Consider the following 20,608-nt stretch of genomic DNA (forward strand, 5'->3'; position numbering starts at 1 on the left):
TGAGTTACTTTATAATAAGGGAAAGTGAACTGATCTTGGTACTTCTTTCTAATTGTGATCACAAAATTGGCAAGTATTAAGTTACTCTCCCTTCCTCTACCAGTACAGAGAGAACACAGCCTGTGTAACAGAGTCACCCACACAGGGAAGCAGGCTCTGTATCAGAGTCCTTGTTGGGGATGCTTTTCTCAGAGTTCCAATCCACCACATAATCTGAAGTAGTCACTGGGGTGACTTTGGATGGTATAACATTTGCTTCTGGTTTGATTTGAAGAGGGTGGCAGCAGAGGCATAAGGGCATATGGTCTCATTGTCTGATTCAATGGGTGCTATTTGGCGAGACAGCCAAGTACAGGCCAAAAGAAGAATTGGGCAAGCTTTGAAGACTAAGAGAGCTTGTATTTGTCACCACAGGTAGCAGCCAGGCACTGTGACTTATGCCTGTTATCCTAGCACTTAGGGTGCTCAGGACTTTATAGTGGATTCTAAGGCTAACCTGAGCTACAGTGATCAACCAGACTTTCTCAAACAAATATAAACCAACGAGTGACTTTTTCCTATCAATTGGAACTCTTGCTTGATGAAGAAAAGAAAAAAAAAACACCAGTAACTTCCCTTCAGCTAAGAAGAGAATTCGTCCATCCAGATAAGCAGAGCCAAGGGGATATGAAATTCAGACATAGCCACACCCACAATCATGACAGTTTAAAAATCTTTTTCTAGGTCTGGATGTCTAGGTCTAAGTCATGTGTCACCTGGAAGGGCACAGGCATGATGGTGAGGTGCTCTGTGCCGACCAAAGGAGAGTGCAACCCAGGCAGGGAAAGGGCGCCCCCTACTCTTACTAGAGTTGAGTTTTCCTTACATTTTGCCTCTTTGGCATTGTTTCTTTCATTCTCTCTCTCTCTCTTTCTAGCTTCGTTGGTGCTAGGAACAGGGGTGGTGGTAGTGCCAGGGATTAACCCTAAAGCTTCAGAGGTTAGGCAACTAGTCTCCAGCTCCGCTGTATTCTCACCTGGTTTGTTTTGTTTTGCTTGTTTTGTTTTGAGACAATTTCAGCCCTTAGCCCAGGCTGGTCTTCAACCATCTCACGATTCGGTGCCTTGGCTTCTTGAATGCTGGGATGACACATGGTTATCACCATTTCTGGGTCTGTTCTCTGTATTCCCCAGGCACGTGCTCTCTTCCAAAGCATGCTTTCTCCTGACCCCCTCACACCTACCCTGCTATCACTGCTCCACAGAAGACAGGCACAGCCTTATCTCTGGCTTCTGTGCTTCTCAATAGAGCTCGTCACTCATCACCATCTGGTGTCCTGCAGGCATTACGAATTTAGATGTCTGAAATGCACTGGCCACCCTGCTGCCGAATGTCCTACCAGGACCAACATCCGCTTTCCATTTGCCCGGAGTTTTAGTCTCATGTTTCTTATGATTTCTTCTGCATACAACTTCTCCCTCTCATAAGATTTCTTAGTTCTTTATCGTATCTCTTAGGAACTTTACAATTTTCACTCTGCTTTTACAGTTCTTGGTGTGTGTGGGTCTCCCTTCCCCCACACCACCATTGTCGTTGAGGTCTCTTGATGGAAGGTGGTGTGTGGCTTATTGTTTCTGTTCTATTTCTCCCCTGCTTCTAGCTTCTTCTTCTCTCATCAATATTCTTGTCAGACTTTTAGGTTTCAATAAATATCTGTGTAAAGAAGGAAACAATGCAATGTGTGCTATAATGACGTGGCTGTCGTAACTTGATCACGGTTAAAGAAAAACACAGTTATGACAGTATAAGAATCTCTTTTTACCATTTTGAGTGCTGTCAAACTGTGGTTTTCTTTAACAATGATCAAGCATGACAGCCATGCCGTTGACCCCAGAGAAAATGAAACCCATAGGATCAAAAGATGGCCAGGTCTTTATTAATCCATACCTTCTTATATCCTTTGAGAGAGACACAGAGTATGGCTGGAGGGAGTAAAGGAGAGAGGGAGAGATAAAGAGGAGGGGGAGGGGGAGAGAAAGAAGGAGAGGGGAGGGGGAAGAGGGAGAGGGAGAGGGAAGAGGGAAGTGGGAAAGGAGACCATTAGGAAGATAAGTTCCCGGATCTACCATCTGCAAACTAGAGATCTTCCTGATGTAATTGAGTGTAAAGACCTGAGAGCCTGGGAGGTGATGGTGTAAATTCCAGACTGAGGTCCAGAGAAAAGAATATGGTCTCCAAGCAGTGAGGTAGGAAAATGCATGAAGTCTGTATACATTTATCTGTGCTTTACTCTGCTCAAGCCTTCCATAAATTAGTTAATGTTTTCTCATCTTTACTGAGGTCATTGATTCAAATGCTCACCTTATCTGAAAACATCCTCCTGATATGCCCACTGTAATCAGTGGCCAGTGAAGTCCATTCAAAATTACCCACTATAGGGGAAAGCATAGAACTGGAGTCTCTCCAAACAGCTTGGAGCAGCAGCCAAGGAGCTGGGGCGGGAAGCACCTGTGGGTAGAACTTTATCAAGAAGAAACACAAATACAGGAAGTATTTTGATTAAAGGACAGAATTCACCTCAAAGGCAGGCCAATGTAAAGGTACTAAGAGTCAGAGATGGAGAGTTTGATTTGAAAGTCGTCAGCCATTACTAGTGGGAGGATTCTTTCTAAACAACTGCAAGGTCTTTGCGAGGGCCTGGAGATGCTGGCCCTGTAACAAGGAGCGTCAAGGCTGAGGCCCAAGCTCAGAAGAAAATTCAGCCAAGCAGAGTCCTCGTGAGTATCGGAAACCTAGTGCTTCAAGTCTTGCCATACTCTTTGAATTCATTATAAGAAGACAAATCATTATAGCGATACTTTACTATACAGATTTTATTTGTAGAAAACGCAAGGGGAGGAGCTTTCGATCTTTCTCCCTCTCCTTCCATGCCTTAATGGCTGCTGGAGATGAAGCGTAATGAGAAAAGGGCAGCAGCCTCAGAAGCAGGAATGTGTGAACCTGTTGGCTGGGACCGTTTTGAGCATCATTTGGGGGCTTCGTGAGTAATGTGATCTAAGCCCCTTTTACCATTGTGAGTAGCATCCTTTGGTATCTGTGTACATCCCTGCTCCAGATCAGTGTACTGTGGCTGAGAGGGGCAAATATCAACCTCTGATGTCAGTGTCTGCACACTAGTCAGTCCCCAGGGCACAGCGCTTAGAAGGCACTGCAAAGTCTGGGAGGGACTCGAGAGAATAGGAATATGATGTAAAACAGTAAAAAGCAAAACCGTTGGTGGATAACCGTGACAGTCTGGGGGAAGTGCGGTGAATCTTCTCAATGTGATACCGATTGGTTATCACCCTTGAGTTGCTTTCCCAGGACCTTTTATGACCCAGGAATTCCCAGAAGGCACAGGGATGTGCCCTAGAGGGGTCAGACTTCCTCAGCAGTCACTGGTCCAACCGGTTTTGAGCCCTCTCCACATAGGCACTGGGTTTGCATTCTGTTTGCCCCTGTGGTGGAGACTCTGCCCTTTCATAGATATTGCCTTCTCTGGTGTTGGGTTTAATTTAGTAAATCAAGACTGAAACAGACGAAAATAGGCCGTTGTCCAAAATTATTTGCATCCCACTTCTTAGTGGATAAGTGATTTTAGACTTTATGCTTATCAGGCCTGCATCGATTCTGTTTTGACACGGTCTGTTCTCATCCTCTTAAAAAAAAAGCAACCTTTTGCTACCTTTCTTCATCTGGGTGCCTATTGGGCAGAGGCTACTGTCAAGTACTGTGATTTCTGTCCACCTGGCTAGCAAAAATTCTATATAGACTGTCTGATCATGGAGACTCTAAGTTGTCTCATTCATTCTATATTCATTTAACTGCACGGATTATTTTTTCCTTATTGTCCACAGGAGAATTTTTAATAACACACAATGGGCAATTAGGACATCTTTAAAAGCCATGGCATTTAAACTACTACTTCACTGAGAAATACTGACTATGCCTTAGCCAGTTGACCTTCCGATCTACAATTTGGATCTCAAAAGAATCTCTTTAGAGTCATCACATTTTGAACGACTTAGGCCTTGAACATTATTTATAGGGCATTTTTCTTTTCCCTCGCGCTTTTAGTTGGAGGAACCTGAAGTCCACGCAGGTTAAGACTTCGTTGTTGGGAATTAGTACCATTCTGCCTTTGTGCTAGCATATCCGTTAGTTCCTGGAATCAGAACTGAACCAAGTGTACTCTCTACCTGTTGGTTCAGGCAACCTCCTGGTTATGAATGAGCTGTCCTTTCTCATCTTTCCCTGATTGGCTATCCAGCTATTTCCTTAGTCTATTGGTCTAGTGTCCTGTACTTTCAGCTATAGAGATGGCCTATTAATACAGCATTGTTGGTTGTTTTGATGGACAATCCACAGCTGTTACCAAACACCAGAGGAGAGGATGCGATGAACAAGGAGTAGCTTATACATACTCATTATATTCTTAAATATTACATACTTACCACATATAATAATTACCATATACCCCCACATTTATATGAAAAGAGAGGCTAGGCCTTTTAGAGTAAGGGAGAGTTTGTGGGAGGATTTAGAGGGAGGACAGGGATGGGAAATATAATATTAAAATCTCAAAAAGTAAAGGGAAGAAAAAAAGTTTTTCAAAAAGAAAAAAAAAATCTGAGCATGCATTTTCTGTAAAGTAATCGCCATCTTAGTCTTTGACAATTGCATGCAGTCTGATATAGTTGATGTCTTTTCATATTTTCCTCGACAAAAGCATTGGTTTCCTGCATGAATGTTTAGAATTTTTAATTTCATTGTTTTTTTTATTGTAAGAGGTATTGAAGTGCTTTGTGGTAAAATACAGTAATTTAAAATATTACTTTTATTTCTGTGTATCTGTGTGAGCCTTCTTGTCTATAAGTGCACCGTGGATATGAGGTTCCCATTGCTTCTAGGACAGGGTTTCAGATGCTTTGGGGCAGGGGTTACAGGTGGCTGTGAGTAGCCCCATGTAGGTGCTAGAAACCAAGGTCCTCTGCAAGAGCACAGACGGCTCCTGACTGCGGAGCCATCTCTCCAGACCCCAAATCAACCATTATGTTCTCAGCTCAATACTATCTATGGTGTATTATAGAGAACAGGCTGCTATGGCAATATGCTGAACTTTAACCAATAGAAATTAATTTTTTTCGTAGTTCTAGAGACTGAAAGTCTAAGATCAAAGGGCTAGGACATGGCTTTCTGGTGAGGGTTGTTCGGTGGATGGTAGATGGGCTCCTGACTGTGTCCTCTCTACTGTCCCTTCATCTGAATGGACCAGGGTCCTTCTTATAACACTAATTATTTACGTAGACGATCTCCATATATCACCACACTGTGGATTAGGGTCCGACATGAATTTTGAGGAACACAGTTCAGTTTATGGTACAAAGCTAAGATTTTAGTGGGGTTAGAGTATTGACTGAAATAGACAAAAATATCTCTCAGTTGATTTTTATGAAAGACAGGCTTTTGTCTGAGGAAATGGGTATTTCTCAGCTTCTAATTTGTATGACATTGATTTATTAATGTTTCATCCATTTTACAGTGAAAATGCACTTGAGAGTAAATGACCCTTTAAAAAATTGCTTTTGCAGAGATTTCTTTTTCTAATGCAGATTCTTTGCCTCATTAAAAAGTTAATGAATTTCTAAGTGGCCCAGCACTATCCACAAAACTCTTTATAATATAGAAACCCTAATCATCAGCATTTAGAATAATTTAGTAAACAACAGCTTGAGCTAAGATATAATTTAAAACAATTTTGGAACTCTTTTTGCGATATTGATGGATATATTTTTAAACTATGAAATTGTAAGGACCCAAGTAGCCATCAATAAAGAATGCTGGAAAGCTACTCTGACAGCATCCACAAAATATCTATTTAAAGAACTAAAAAGGTAAATTGAGACAATTAAAAAAATCATCTCAGAGCCCTGTGTTCAAATACTACCATTGTGCCATTGGTACTTCTTTCCTGTTTTATAGTCTTGGGTACCCAGACTTTGTGTATGCTAGGCAAGCACTTCCCCCTAACCTGGAGTTATAGCCACAGCCCAGCTCTTATTATTATTTTTGAAGTCTTTCTCAACGTCTAAACCAGTTTTTTAAAATCTTATTTTGTTTATAATAGATAGGCAGTTGATTAAATAATTCTTTTGCTATTTTGTTTGTTTCTTTCTGGATTTAAAGAGGAACGGACTGGTCCATTTATTTCGGTAGTGAGTTCAGACGCAGCACTGCATGCCTGGTCGGAGTACGGCTTGTTTCTCTAGACCGTACTCTACATCTAAGGTTTAGTGTTCATTCATATGTGCTGGCTCATTACTATCTGTGTGCCTCTGTTTGCTCTGTTTCAGTGTTTGTCAGCAGAAGACATCTTTTCTCTTCATGGTTTCTCAAATGTCACCCAGATAACCAGCTCGAACTTCTCTGCCATCTGCCCCGCGATCTTACAGCAGCTGAACTTCCATCCCTGCGAGGATCTAAGAAAGCACAACGCAAAGCCCAGTCTTTCCGAAGGTACCGGAAGCCGCTTTCCCACTCCATAGGGAAGGAAGTCTGAGAGGCAGCGGGAGATAAAGCTCTCACGCACCCTTTTCTCATTTATCGCTCTTAATTAAGTTGTGAGAAACCTCCTGATAAAATAAGATTTAGCGAGTTTTTAGATAAGAATATTGGAAACTCATACAAACTGTATGCAATGCGCTTCTGCTTGTGGGATCAAGACTGACCCTAGTATGCGTTAAAATTCTACAATCCAGTCTTCTCATTTTACTTATTCATTTGATTTTTATTGTATAGATTCATCAAACATTGTGTTCTGTTACATATGAAATTTTCACGCAAATACACAATAATGCGTTGACCGTATTTATCCGAAGCCTTCCTCCCCTCCCCCTTTCCCTCTTTTTTTCCCCCAAAGTCTTTGTTCTGGTAAGAGGAGTGGTCCTCACCCTTCCGAATGCTGTGACCCTTTAATCCAGTTCTTTGTGTTGTGGGGACCCCAACCATAAAATGATTTCATTGCTACTTCATGCCTATAAGTTTGCTACTGTTATAAATCATAATGGAAATACCTGATAGGATATCCGATATACGGATCCACAAGGGAGTCGTGACCACAGGTTGAGAATCAGGGCCCTAGATGTCTACCTTCATGTCATCAACGTTATTTTATGTGTCAATATGCAACCATTTCTTGATTTTAAACAGCATGATGTGCGTACCAGGTTACTTATGTACTATTTGGCTGACTAGATGAGTCAGCTGCCATCACCTTTTGCCTGTCCTGTTATTTTAAAACTTGTCAGTTTGTCTGCAGTTGTGATGGAAGGCATAGTTCTAGCTGAACCCGTAAAGCATGGAGTTACTAACCTTTAACGTTTGTATATGGAAGAGGACACGGGACTTATAAATGTTTGCTAGAGTGTGTTTACATTTCTATAAGACTGTTACATGGTGATAGTTTATACTTTACATTTGAAATATATATATATTTAATGTATGTGAGTACACTGTAGCTGACTTCAGATGCACCAGAAGAAGGTGTCAGATCCCATTACAGATGGTTGTGAGCCACCATGTGGTTGCTGGGATTTGAACTGAGGACCTTCGGAAGAGCAGTCAGTGCTATTATCCATTGAGCCATCTCACCAGCCCTATATGTTACATTTGAAAATAAATGCAATGAAGTTTTTTTTTTAAATATATTATCAGTTACTAGCAATACAGACCAATAAAGGCCCAGACATCACAGTCCAACTCCATGGTTTTCTGGCCATTCTGGAAACATGCTTTGAGCCGCTTTACCTCAGTTTGCTCATCCAATCTAGCTCCTTTCTCACAGTGTCAGGATTAAATGACAACACTCATAAAGTACCTAGGACAATATTGGCTCAGTATTGCCTAAGGCCCGAGGTTTCAGGAACCAACTTCAGTAAAGCAAAGTTACTGGGATTCAAACATATTTCTAAATCTGGCTGAGGTGGTTTAGGCCTGTAATCCTAGCACTTCAGAGCCTGAGACAGGAGGATCACCATGAGTTCAAGACCAATCTAGGCTACAGAGAAAGACTTGGTGCAAGAGTGAGAGTATGAGAGAGCAAGAAAGCAAGCGAGATGATAGATAGATGATAGAGAGATAGATGATAGATAGATAGAAAGATAGATAGATGATAGGGAAATAGATGATAGATAAATGATAGATAGATGATAGATAGACAGATAGATGATAGATAGATAGATAGATAGATAGATAGATAGATAGATAGATAGATAGTTCAATGGGATAGAGGACACTGATGGCTGAGCACAGTGCCTGGTATGGCAGACACTTGCTGTGTGCTGGGTGTCACTTGTGTACTGCTCTGACAGGGCCAGAGAGGAAGTGGCCCAACATTTAAGTCAGTTTTCTGATGGATGTTTTAAAAGTGGCCATGAAGAAGCAGCTCTCTCATCTTCTAGACAGTGCTCTGTGCCACGTGTAGCTTGGTTAGATAATAGATGATAGATAGATGATAGATAGACGATAGATAGATAGATGATAGGTAGCTAGATGATAGATTAATGACAGATAGATGATAGATAGATAGATGATAGGTAGATGATAATAGATGATACAGATAGATGATTGCTAGATAGAGAGATGATAGCTAGCTAGATGATAGAGGATAGCTAGCTAGACAATAGATAGCTAGATAGATGATATAGATAGATGCTAGATAGATGACACAGATGATAGATATGGACAGATGATAGCTAGCTAGATGGTAGCTTATAGATAGATGATAGCTAGATAGATGATATAGATAATTGATAGAAGATCGATGACACAGATAGATAGATGATAGAGGATATAGATGATTGCTAGATAGATGTTATAGATAGATGATACTGATAGATGATAGCGGTGTGTGTGTGTGTGTGTGTGTGTGTGTGTAGGAGAGAGAGAGAGAGAGAGAGAGAGAGAGAGAGAGAGAGAGAGGAGAGAGAGAAAAGAGAGAGGAGAGAGAGGTTTTCTAATTCTAGCTGTTCAGGTTATTTTATGTCAGGTGGAGCTGGGAGCCAAGAACAGGAAGTAGGAAGCAGGAAGTGAGAGAGAACTCTAGGGTCAACACTGCAAAGCCATAAAGTAGAAAAGTCAACAGTTCTCAGTTTCGAGATCAGAAAGGCACCAAGTATTTGGACAGGGAACCGAACAAAGAGAGTGGAGTGCTTGTCTCTGCTAATTTGTTTAGTTTGGCAATGGCTCACCATTTGATGCTATTCTTCATAGTTTTATTTTAGTGCAGATGTGTGGTCTTGAGCAGTTGCTCAGCATCTTTTTGCCTGAGTTACTCCATCTGTAAGGCAGGTGTAATCACAGCTCCTTTATTGGAGAATTGTGGGTAGCACCAAAAGGAACCAATGTATGCAAGTGACTGGGACACACCTTGAAAGGATTATGTCTTTGATCGTTTTGTGTGTGCTCAGGAGTCTATGTGTGTCTGAGTATATGCATGGAGAATATGAACACGTATGGGGTGGGGTGACCTTATATACATTTGGGGGTCAGAGGATGATGTCAGTGGTCCTGATCTATCACTTTCCATTCACTTGAGAAACAGGCTCTCACTGACCATGAGCTTAGGCTGGCAGGCATCAAATTTCAGCTATTCTCCTGTCACTTGAAACACTGGTGACATGTTTTATAGGTATGTGTGGACATATGAGTTTTTGATATGGGTGCTAGACTAAGATCTTCATGGCTGTGCAGCAAGCATTCATATCTACAGATCTATCCTCAGCTTCTTATACACATGGCTATAGGTTCAGGGTCTTCCTTGGTCCTTCTGTAATGTTACTTTCTCACAAGGAAATTAAAAATAACCACATGTAGTAGATTCTGAATATAACTTCTCACTGCTTGTGAGTTGAATTTGAGGTCATTCAAGAGACTAAAAAAAAACTCAAAATAAATCTGATTTAAGGAGCCATGACACAAAAAGTTCTGGATATGTTTATATTGACATTTTAGTGGGACGATAAAGTAATCTCAGAGATCTTATTTGGAAGTTGCTTTTCATTTGCCTTATAAAACCACAATGATATAGGCAGTAAAAACCAATGATAAGTTTACTTCCTTGGGAGAGAAATTAATCACATCTTAGTAGTAACTGGAAGGTCCAAAATTGCTTCATTTCTGGAAGAGTTCACACAGTACTACTTAATTCAAATAAGATGTAAGCACAAGAGACTCTTCCTTGAAGCAGCTTTGACGATTATACTGTCCAACATAATACAAGCGGTGATGAAGCTGTGAGCTCCAGAGCGATGAAATCGATACTGCACAGTGAGTTCATCTAGGAACAGAGTCGCTCTCTCTGCTTATGGAAAGGATAAGAAGGCATGACAAGAAGGGTCTCAACACGTGGCCATGTTTTATTGGAAGCGTCTCTCTCTCTCACACACACACACACACACACACACACACACACACACACACACACATACACACCTGTGTGCACACATATATCCTCATGCACACACACATGGACTCTCATGCTCAAACACACACACACACACACACACACACACACACACACACACACACAGCATGCAAAGAGACAGATGCAACCCCTGGGGAGGAGATCTAGAATCCGAGTTTGTCTGGCAGAACCAAGACTTATGTTTGTGGGTAGAGTGGGTTCCCTTTGTCCCTCGGAACTGGCTGGATTGAGCTAGCTCAAGGCGCAAGACAGTTTAAAAAGGGGGGAGCGAATTAATTCTTGCCTCAGGATGCTCCCTCACTCCAAGGTTTAAAGTCCCAATGAGTGGTTTCTTCTGTTATGTGGGTGAGAGGAGTCCACCAGTTCTTTGTCTTGAAGAGGGAGAAGAATCATGAAGTTGGCCATATTAAATATTTAAGTGAAAGGCACATAATTCTATCCAGAACTTCTTTCTTTGTCTGTCTGTCTGTCTACCTGTCTGTCTGTCGACAAGAGATCTATCTGATGTCTCCTCCCTCAAAGCGGTTTCCATAGATGCATTGCCTAAGGGGGACAGAGAGCCCGGAGCTTTGTACCTCTAAGCCTATTCTGCTCACTGCATAACAACAGGGAGCCAAAGGAAGGAAGAAGTCTGCTTACTCAGCGTTTTGGAAATAATATTAAAAACAGCATATGTTGAAGCTGTGGTATATTCAGGAACAATGTAATTTATTTTACTTTTGTAAAAACTGTGCCTCTATGTATGTATGTGAACCGTGTACATGCCTGGTACCCTAAGAAATCAGGAAAGGACACTGGATGCCCTGAGACTGAGTTACAGAGACTTCTAAGCTCCTGTGTGGGTGCTGGCAACCAAACCAGAGTCCTCCACAAGAACAGCGAGTGCTTTTTAATTGCAATCTATCACTCCAGCTCTTTTTTATTCCCCCATGTTCATATTTAAAAATTAGTTTTAAAAATTATGTCTGTGTGTCTTTGTGTGTAGGCCTGTTTGAGTAAGAGCCATAAGCCTGCAGTACCCACAGAGGCCATAAGAGGGCGTTGGATTCCTCTGGGTCGGGGCTGGCATTTGAACTCTGGTCCTCTACAAGAGCAGCGACTGCTTTTAGCCCAAATTCAGAGTTTTATCTGTGTGATTTGCGCTTATGGAAACTATGTATGTTCTGGCTTCTGTAACGGTGGGAGGAAGGCAGTAGTATCTTCCTTGCAAGGCTGTGTGGGTTCAATGGGATAGAAGACACTGATGGCTGAGCACAGTACCTGGCGTGGCAGACACTTGCTGTGCGCTGGGTGTTACAGGGCCAGAGAGGAAGTGGTCCAACGTTTAAGTGAGTTTTCTGGTGGATGTTTTAAAAGCGGCCACGCGGCAGCAGCGTTCTCATCTTCTAGACAGTCCTCTGTGCCACATGTAGCTTGGCTGCAGTGGTCATGGGACATCTCAGACCACGCTGCTACAGTGGACTATCCTGTGCACGCTTCACTCTGTTCTTAAGCCAAGCCTCTACAATCCAGCACATCTAGTTAGGCATCAAACTAGGATAGTGTTTGTCATCCCCACCCCCTCCCGCCAGCAACATTTACTGAGTGGCCTTTGGGCGTCTGAGTGAGAGATGAACCACCTCTAGGTGTTGCCAGCATCACCCAGTCTTCCTCTGGGCCTGGCAATGTGAGTTGTGCAATGCCAGCTGTCCCCTCCCCTCCCACGTGGTCTTTATCTATATTCTCACGGCACTGGCTGACTCCAGGTTCTGGGAGGCCCAGCTGGGGAGAGCTGAGGAGTTGTTTGTGTTTAAAATTAGGAGAGTTTCTTTTTAAAGGTGATCTCAGGGGTCTTCAGACTAATGGTTACGAGAAACCAAGTGTCGGGCATGATGATTGTCAGTTTGAAGTGACATCATCCCAATTCACTAGGGCAGCAGCTTACGTCATCTTTCCCTTGACTCTCACAGTATCTTCTAAAAGACCACTTTTTTTTTTTTTTTTGAGTCAGGGTTTCTCTGTGTAACAGGACCCTGGCTGGCCTGGGTTTCTGCAAGTGAGTCCTGTCCTGGGCTCACTTTGCAGACCAGGGTGGTCTCGAATTCAGAGAGATCTGCCTCCCTTTGCCTACCAGCGGCTGGGACTAAAGGCCTGGTGCAAAAGGCTACATTATAAAGTCAGCCTTGAGCTGCAGATGACGGGAGGTAGCTGGAGCCTGTACACTGTACAGGGCAGGTCATTTGTCCTTCTTCAGATATTCTCCAGGTCCCTGCCAGCTCTGCACTCATTAATCTGAGGACCAGTCATAGCACAGGGCCACTTAAAGCCCAAGCACACCTTCCTAGTTCCTTTCCTTTGGAGACATGATTTCACATAGCCCAGGCTAGCCTTGAACTTGCAGTGTAGACAAAGATGACTTTGAAATGGTGATCCTCCTAATTCCCCCTTGAAAGTGTTGAGATTACAGGCATGAACCACCATACTTAGTTTATGAAATGCTGGGGACTGGACTCAGGGCCTCCTGCACGATAAATTAAGTCTTATACCAACTAAGCTAGATCCCAGACCCTACAAACATGCTTTCTATTAATGTTCAGACTACTGTACGTGTGATCTCAAATTTCTGTATAAATCTCAATGCGAATTTTTAGTGTTGGAGAAGGTATTTGTTAAAGCCTTTAAAGATGAAATGTTTCAAGGCTCGTGCTGTGCTGCAGTTAATGTGCATTTGACACCTTGGTTGTAACTAATTTTTACTCTTTTCCCCCTTTTCCTATAGTCTGGGGCTATGGATTCCTGTCAGTGACAATTATCAATCTGGCCTCTCTCCTGGGATTGATTTTAACCCCCTTGATAAAGAAGTCTTATTTCCCCAAGATTTTAACTTATTTCGTGGGACTCGCTATTGGGACTCTTTTCTCAAACGCCATTTTCCAGCTTATTCCAGAGGTAAGGGGGTGGGCTCTGCCTTTCTGTGAATAATTGCTCCTTTTAAACATTTTAGCACCTTCTGCATTTTAGCTTGCATAATCCCTACAGAATTTTATGATGGGTTTAGAAGGCTTTGGATAAGAGATATCAGAAACACGGTAAGTGGCAAAGATTATCTCGTGCTTTACGGAGTGTTGGAGTGAGAGACAAAATTATTGTTCTAGGAGGGCAGCCACCAGGACGTGCATGCTTAGACAGCACTAGGATACCTCAAAGAACTCAACACTTCATCCTGCCTTTTATTTGGCAAAATTTAATTTTTCTACAGTTCATTGTTTATTTTCTATAGGCTATCCAATGTCTAAATTTTATTGAAGCTAAACTACAGAATTCCCTTCTGTCTTTACTACAGCTGAACAAGATGAGAGGTTAACTGTGTGTCCTGTTGACAGGCCCCCTCCCCCACTTTTTTTTTTTTCAATTGACTGAGAGGAGAAAATCAGTCATGGGTCAGCAAATAAAGAACAGCTTGTTTTTCCCCTTTGATTAAAGTGTATTACTTGATAGTGACTGCAGTCATAATCACGGATTGTTATTTACTTAGTCAATATGAAATATGCATCCTTTTATTTCCTATCTGTTATGGCCATATTGGGAAAAGAGCTAGTGAAAGGAAAACAAGAGAGGGAAAGAAAGAGAGTAAGTCCTAAAGGCAAATGAGAAAAATCCACATACACAAGAGCCACATCTCCTTTTGTATTCTGCACACGGAAGGAGCAAGAGACAAGCCCCAAATAAAGAGAAAGCAGAATGCAGGCTGTACCCCTCTTTTAAGTTTTACAAAATAACAAAAGCTTTTTCTAGTTTTTAAGATTAAAAATCTTATGTATGTGAAAGTGAAGCATACATTCTCAGAGTTATAGTTTTTATTAGTATTTGTGTAGAAAGAACACAAGAGAAATATTTATTGAAAACCTTCAAATGCAAAGAAGAAAGATGAAAATCTGAGGAGATTAACTGACTTGAGGACAGCCATACATTGGCTAATTACTAATGAGAGCCACAATGCACATTTAATAAAAAAAAAACATTGTAAATGCATTTGTATCATGTATTTAGGACAATGGTGTGCTGTATGTATGTATGTGCATTTAGTATTTTGTGTGTTTGTGACTCACTTAAGGCAAATGTTGCTGCGGGTGTTCTAGAGAGGAATCTTTAAGGTCTGGTGGTTTTGCTCTATGGGGTGACTGCTAGAAGGAAGGCTTTAATGCATCGTGTGTGGTCTGGTTACTCATGTTTCAGAGTATTTGAGGGTGGACTTATGACTTCAGGAAAATTGTATACTATGAAATTACAGTATTGTTTTCCAGGAGTCAATTAAACTGTTTGGTTTTAACTGACGCGTCCTGTCTCCCCCTCCTTAGGCATTTGGATTTAATCCCAAAATTGACAATTACGTTGAGAAAGCAGTTGCTGTGTTTGGTGGATTTTACATGCTTTTCTTTGTCGAGAGAACACTTAAGATGCTACTGAAAACATATGGCCAGGTAAAGGGCTTGACTGAGGACATTTGATAGCTTGCTTTTCCAGGCTCATTAACAAAGGCAAGAATTGTGAATTTATGAACAGTCTGACTGTTATGCTAGCAAATATGAAGAGAATAAAAGTCAGTATATTGACAAGTATAAGAAAAATACCTGACTTATATAAAATTTGAAACTGTTAACTCCAATTCAACACAAAGTGATAGATGTGGATAATTTGTATGCCCTTGTATTATTTAAATAACCACATATATATCCCCTATCACAGAGAAAGCAGAAACCATGGAATCTTGTACATAAAAATCTCTTTAAAAAAGAAATGTTAGTACTTTAAAGAGATTACACGCAGATAGAGTAGATGTAAAAACTTTCTTTTATAAATGAAAAACAATGGACATTTTTCTTATCTACATGAATCATCTTTTTTTTTTTCTCTTCCTATAACCCACTTGCTTTATTCACACGTAGAATGACCATACTCACTTCAGGAATGATGACTTTGGTTCTAAAGAAAAAACCCACCAACCCAAAACGTTACCATTGCCTGCAGTCAACGGTGTGACTTGCTATGCCAACCCCGCTGTCACTGAGCCTAACGGACACATCCACTTCGACACTGTCAGCGTTGTATCCCTCCAGGTATGTCCTGCTGATTGCACTTTTCTCTTAATCTTCTGTGTAATTTTCACCATAAAGGTAGCAGGGAACGCAGGGAGTCAGTATTTCAAGTGCTCACATGTTAAACCTGCCCATCTCCATCGGAGAAGCCACTTCACGTTCTTTCTGCTCTCCCTCTGGATGCTTAGGCCCACGAAGTAAAGAAACTGTGAATTCATTGTTCTCCAAGGTTGCTTAGCTATACGAGAGCCTCCTGTTAGACTTACACAATACCTCTAGCCAAATTAACTCGGGACATTTCTCCCACTTCAGTTCTTTCAAGATCCCAAACCAAAAGATCCTTTGAGTGATTTTGAAATTGCGAGAAGATTTGAAGGTTTCAAAAGCTGTGCTTATTAATTATCTGAGTTAAAATTTATATTTGCACTGCCTGAAGAATATTAATGGGTACCATTTTTTTTAAAGCAAGTATTTCACACCAGGTAATATGCTAGGCAATGACTGATTTTATCTCATCATTTTTTAAATATAAAAACTACTGAAAGTAGAGGTTGTTCTCTATGTATTATGACCATTTTCATTTCAAGTGGTAGAAATCAAATTCAAATTATCCATGGCCAAAGGATTAATTGGTGGAAAGAAAACTGCTATCTTGTATGGGGAGCCAAGCTTCTGGGACAGAACTATCAGCACCATCAGCACCATCAGCACCATCAGCACCATCAGCATCATCAGCACCATCAGCACCATCAGCACCATCAGCACCATCAGCACCATCAGCACCATCAGCACCATCAGCACCATCAGCATCATCAGCACCATCAGCACCATTAGCATCATCAGCACCATTAGCATCATCAGCCCTTCTTCTCCACAGCATCTCAGTATCACTTTGTTCCTGATGCCTGAACTATCCCCTTTCAGGAAATAGCCCTGGACAGCTCCTGAGACTTAACATAATTTCAGTTTCTAGGATGGAACCGACTTCTTGTTTTTAAACCTCCAATCCCTTGTTAGCATCCTCTTGGTCTGCTTTCTATTAGGTAGTCACTTTAGACTGAACGAAGTGTTTAGAAGATGGCCAGGCTCCTTGTTGGGCTTTGAAGGAACACGAGGGTTAAACTAACAGGAAGTTATTTATTGTGGTGCCACAAATGATGCTTTTCAATAAGATTTTAAAAAGAAAATGGAGATGTCTAAATAGATAATTTTACATCATACTCACAATTGACATTTTATTGAGTGCTCCAGGTCCGTGCCTTTAACAATAGACTAATTATCTTACCACTCCATAAACTAAAGGACAAATACTATTTTAATTAGGATGCGAGGACTTAGAGATGTTAACCAACCCAATATAGAATACAGATGGAGCAGGCAGATGATTAAAGAGGGGTGCTGGGAGGACAGAGCCACTGGTGTGCACTGTAATTATCATCAGGCAGATGGAGAGGATACATCTTCGGTGTGACTCATCCGGTAAATGCAGATCCCCAAGCTACGAAGTCAAGCATACTAAGATAAGTGAGCAGTTGAGATGAGAAGAAAAACAACCCAGAGAAATAAAAAGGAGAAAAGAAATATTTGAAAGCCATTGTTGGGGGTGGGGTGGGGAAACAACAGCAACAAAACAAGGACACTTAAGTTTCTTCCTGGAAATAAAACATGCTCTACCATATTCTCCTCCCAACGGGTACAGGGAAGTTCTCAAGTGTGTTTGAAGTAACTTTGCGTTAATATTAAACTAACTGGAAATTATCTCAGGTAGTGTAATGAGTGATGGTTTTAATTAAGTTTTACAGGAGAAATCCTTTAAAAAAATGAACATTTTTATGTGCACAGAATATTAACATAATCCAACTCTCAGAAGGTGTGGGTCCTTGGCTTGGTTGACATCTCTAAGTCCCAGAAGCCTAACCATAACTGTGCTTAACCCTAGTTTAGGAGGATCCAGTACGGTAAACCATCTACCATTCAGACACAGATCAGCTCCTCATAAACCAGGGTTAAGCACGGGTATGGTTGGAGCTTGTCTAACACAGGGGCTGTTTGATGCTGCATTCTGACATGTTTTGCCGGTCTTCCTTCTTCACAACGCTAGAAACAAGATGACAACACTGGTGCTCCGTTCAATACTCTTTTTTTTTTTTCCTACTAGGAGAGGAGAGATGGATTAGCCCGAGGGTATTGTTTTCTATGGGCACAATTATGCAGGGTACCATACAGTGGGTCCTTGTGAAACCCTGGCTGAATGTTTGTGATGATTCCAAAGAACCAGTCAACTAAGCTGCCAGCTTAAACACCGATGAATGAATCTTTTACACCAGTCATGGAGACACAGCTCTATAAGCTCAATCCTTAAGAGGCTTAGGCAGGAAAATTGTAAGGTGAAGGCCAGTTTAGGCTCCAGTGAGCTCAAGGTCAGTCTGTCTTTGTGAAATCCCATCTCAAAGCAAAATGTGAAGTAAAAGAAAGAGGGTTGCGCCATAGTGGTGTAACTGCTAAGCCTGGGCAAGGCTAAGGCTAATCCTCGGCACGCCAAAACCTTCAAATGGGATCAAAAGTTCCTTCAGGTATCTGCTGGCAGGAAATTTGAATTCTCATTTCGATTCTTGTCCTGAGGAAGATGATTCTGTGTACCGGGTCAGGCAAGGCTGCCCTTCCACGGAGGACGTAACCCTGGTCCAGACCTGAGCACTGGAGTCTTCAGGGTCTATTACATGACACATAGAATTTAAAATGAGTTTAAGGAGCCGGGTGGTGGTAGTGTATACCTTTCATCTCTGTACTCGGGGGACTGACTCAGATGGACCTCTGTGAGTTCGAGGCCAGCCTAGTCTACAGAGTGAGTTCCAGGACAGCCAGAGCTACACAGAGAAACCCTGCCTACAAACAAACAAATTTAAAGGGCTAGTGACCACATTAACAGAGAACAAGTTATGGGAGTTGATCTTTTCTTCCATGATGTAGGTTCTGGGAATTGAAACCATGTCATCAGGCCAGCACCCTTACCTCCTGAGCCATCTTGCTGCTCCCCACCCTCAACATTTCCTTTTTTAACTAGCCACGTTGTTGAAAAGCTTGGGTTAATTAAGGTATTAGGATTCTTGCTTTAGAATTAGCGTCGCCTGAGGATGTTTCCGGTAAATCTAAGTACCACGACGAAGGTGGGCCCTGCTTTGCATAGTTTAAATATATCAATGGAAAGACTACTTGTACTGGACGTGGGCAGATTTTCCTTCTTTTTTTTTTTTTTCAGTAAATATCAAGTACTTGATCAGTGCCCTAGGCACAGGGGGTTTTGAGGCAAACACATTCTCCTACTTTCTAGTCTATGTAGTGGAAATAGTAGAAAGCATGAAACCAGAAGCTATGAGGAAGCAATACATATTTAGATGAAAAAAAAAATCAACCCTGGGGACTGACAGTGACATGCGGGAGATTCTTTCAACAGAACAGTCTGGAAGGATTCTCTCAAGAGGTCAGAGGAGGGTTAGGTCACGAGAAGAGCCAGCATGAAGGTATCTAAGGAGAGACTATTTTGATAATGGATAGAATAGTCAATCCTGTCTGGCAGAGGAGAACTGGAATGTCAATGGTATGAGATTCTCCAGTATTAGCATGACATACCCATGATGTCATTCCTCCAGTTTTGAAATAGAAATTATTGGATTTTCATACCAACATCAACAATGAATCCATGAGCAGAGAAGGACAAGGTTGGAGTTCTAGATCATACTTCCAGGAACTCCGTATCTGTTGAAGAGGAGGGAAAAAGCTATGTCCCCGCATGTTACCTGTGGCCCAGGTATCATGAGCTGCCTAAACATTATTGACATTGATTTCTTCTGGGGGTTGTTTTGTGAATATTCTGCTGAAGGAACAATCATAGAAGAACAAAAGTGTAAGCAAACTGGCCAGCATAACGCTACTTCCAATGTGCTTTAGATTATATAGAACTATGAACGATTTAAGGAACCAAGTTGAAGGCTCGGTGTTACATCATGAGGCAACAGGTGCTGTGGGGCAAGCTATAGCGGTCTCACTGAAAGAGTGTTTTCTGATATTAAATATCACAAAATAATTTATTCTAGATAACCCCATTAAGATGATGGAGCACAGTGTTTAAAACTCGTTTGTTTGAATTCAAGTGTGAGTTCAGGAATTGAATTGATACTGTTGGATGCTAGTGTTTCAACAGAGATAATTTTTGTTTCAAAATCGAAAATAAGAAGAAACTATTAAAATTATGAGTTAAGAAAAGTACTTTACGTTGACACAATATTGATAGAACTCAAATTATACAGTAATCTAGATTTATAAATGATAATTTTTGGTTTTTTTTGTGAAATAAAAGAAGAATGAAAGAAATATATAGTAATTAAAGTGTGTGGCTAAAGAATGTGATATTTTCTAATTTGTCCAACCAGTTCTGGCTAATCACAGAATAATCAGATATACAAGACGATTGAAATTTAGTCTGCAGTATTTTGTGTCCCATTGTATACCTATAGCTTTAAAAATTGTTATCATCAAAACCTGTATTTATCACCGTAAAATGTTAGTGTTGACAGTTTCCTTTCTAACTGTTAGGTATTTAGACAAACACTGAGATTTCTTAGCACCTAGTAAATGTGAAACACAGCAGGACACGTGACATGTGGGGCGTGCACACGTTCAGTTACTCGGTTCTCACTACATGATGTACCACATCCTAGGTTGATTTTCTGATATGGAGGGGTCGCGCTAACCTCTGTGTGGGGAACATTTCTTCCTCTAGGACGCACAGCTTGGAAATAGCTGCTGTTACCACTAGATCTTTCTTTATCCTTAGGAATGTTAGGCCTCCGTGGCTTGTGTTTCACTTCTAGGCCACTAGAGGGACCATCTAGTTCATTCCTCTGCAGTGTGCAACCATCTCCTACCGATTTTATAGTAAGAGAAAAAAAATTACTCTGCCATTTACAGAAGTCAAAAACTGTGCGTGTTATGTTTAACATAAGATACAACAAAGTGGAATTCGTTCACAGTG

The 20,608-nt window shown here is 41.3% G+C and overlaps 1 protein-coding gene across 6 annotated transcripts in view; it reads left to right on the top strand.

Moving 5' to 3' along the window:
- The window catches only part of Slc39a8 (solute carrier family 39 (metal ion transporter), member 8), a 71,691-nt gene that overhangs the window by 25,763 nt on the left and 25,320 nt on the right, over positions 1–20,608 (top strand). For 4 of the 6 annotated variants that reach the window (XM_006501934.3, NM_026228.5, NM_001135149.1 and 1 more), the window contains exons 3-6: positions 6,372–6,534; positions 13,260–13,429; positions 14,839–14,961; positions 15,427–15,597. In XM_006501934.3, the coding sequence (XP_006501997.1) occupies positions 6,372–6,534; positions 13,260–13,429; positions 14,839–14,961; positions 15,427–15,597 (627 nt within the window). Of the gene's footprint in view, positions 1–6,371; positions 6,535–13,259; positions 13,430–14,838; positions 14,962–15,426; positions 15,598–16,163; positions 20,051–20,608 lie in introns of those variants that run through there. The other 2 variants (XM_006501935.4, XM_006501936.4) reach the window with 2 other exon arrangements.

This window comes from Mus musculus, chromosome 3, assembly GCF_000001635.26.
Source record: "Mus musculus strain C57BL/6J chromosome 3, GRCm38.p6 C57BL/6J".
NCBI lineage: Eukaryota > Metazoa > Chordata > Mammalia > Rodentia > Muridae > Mus > Mus musculus.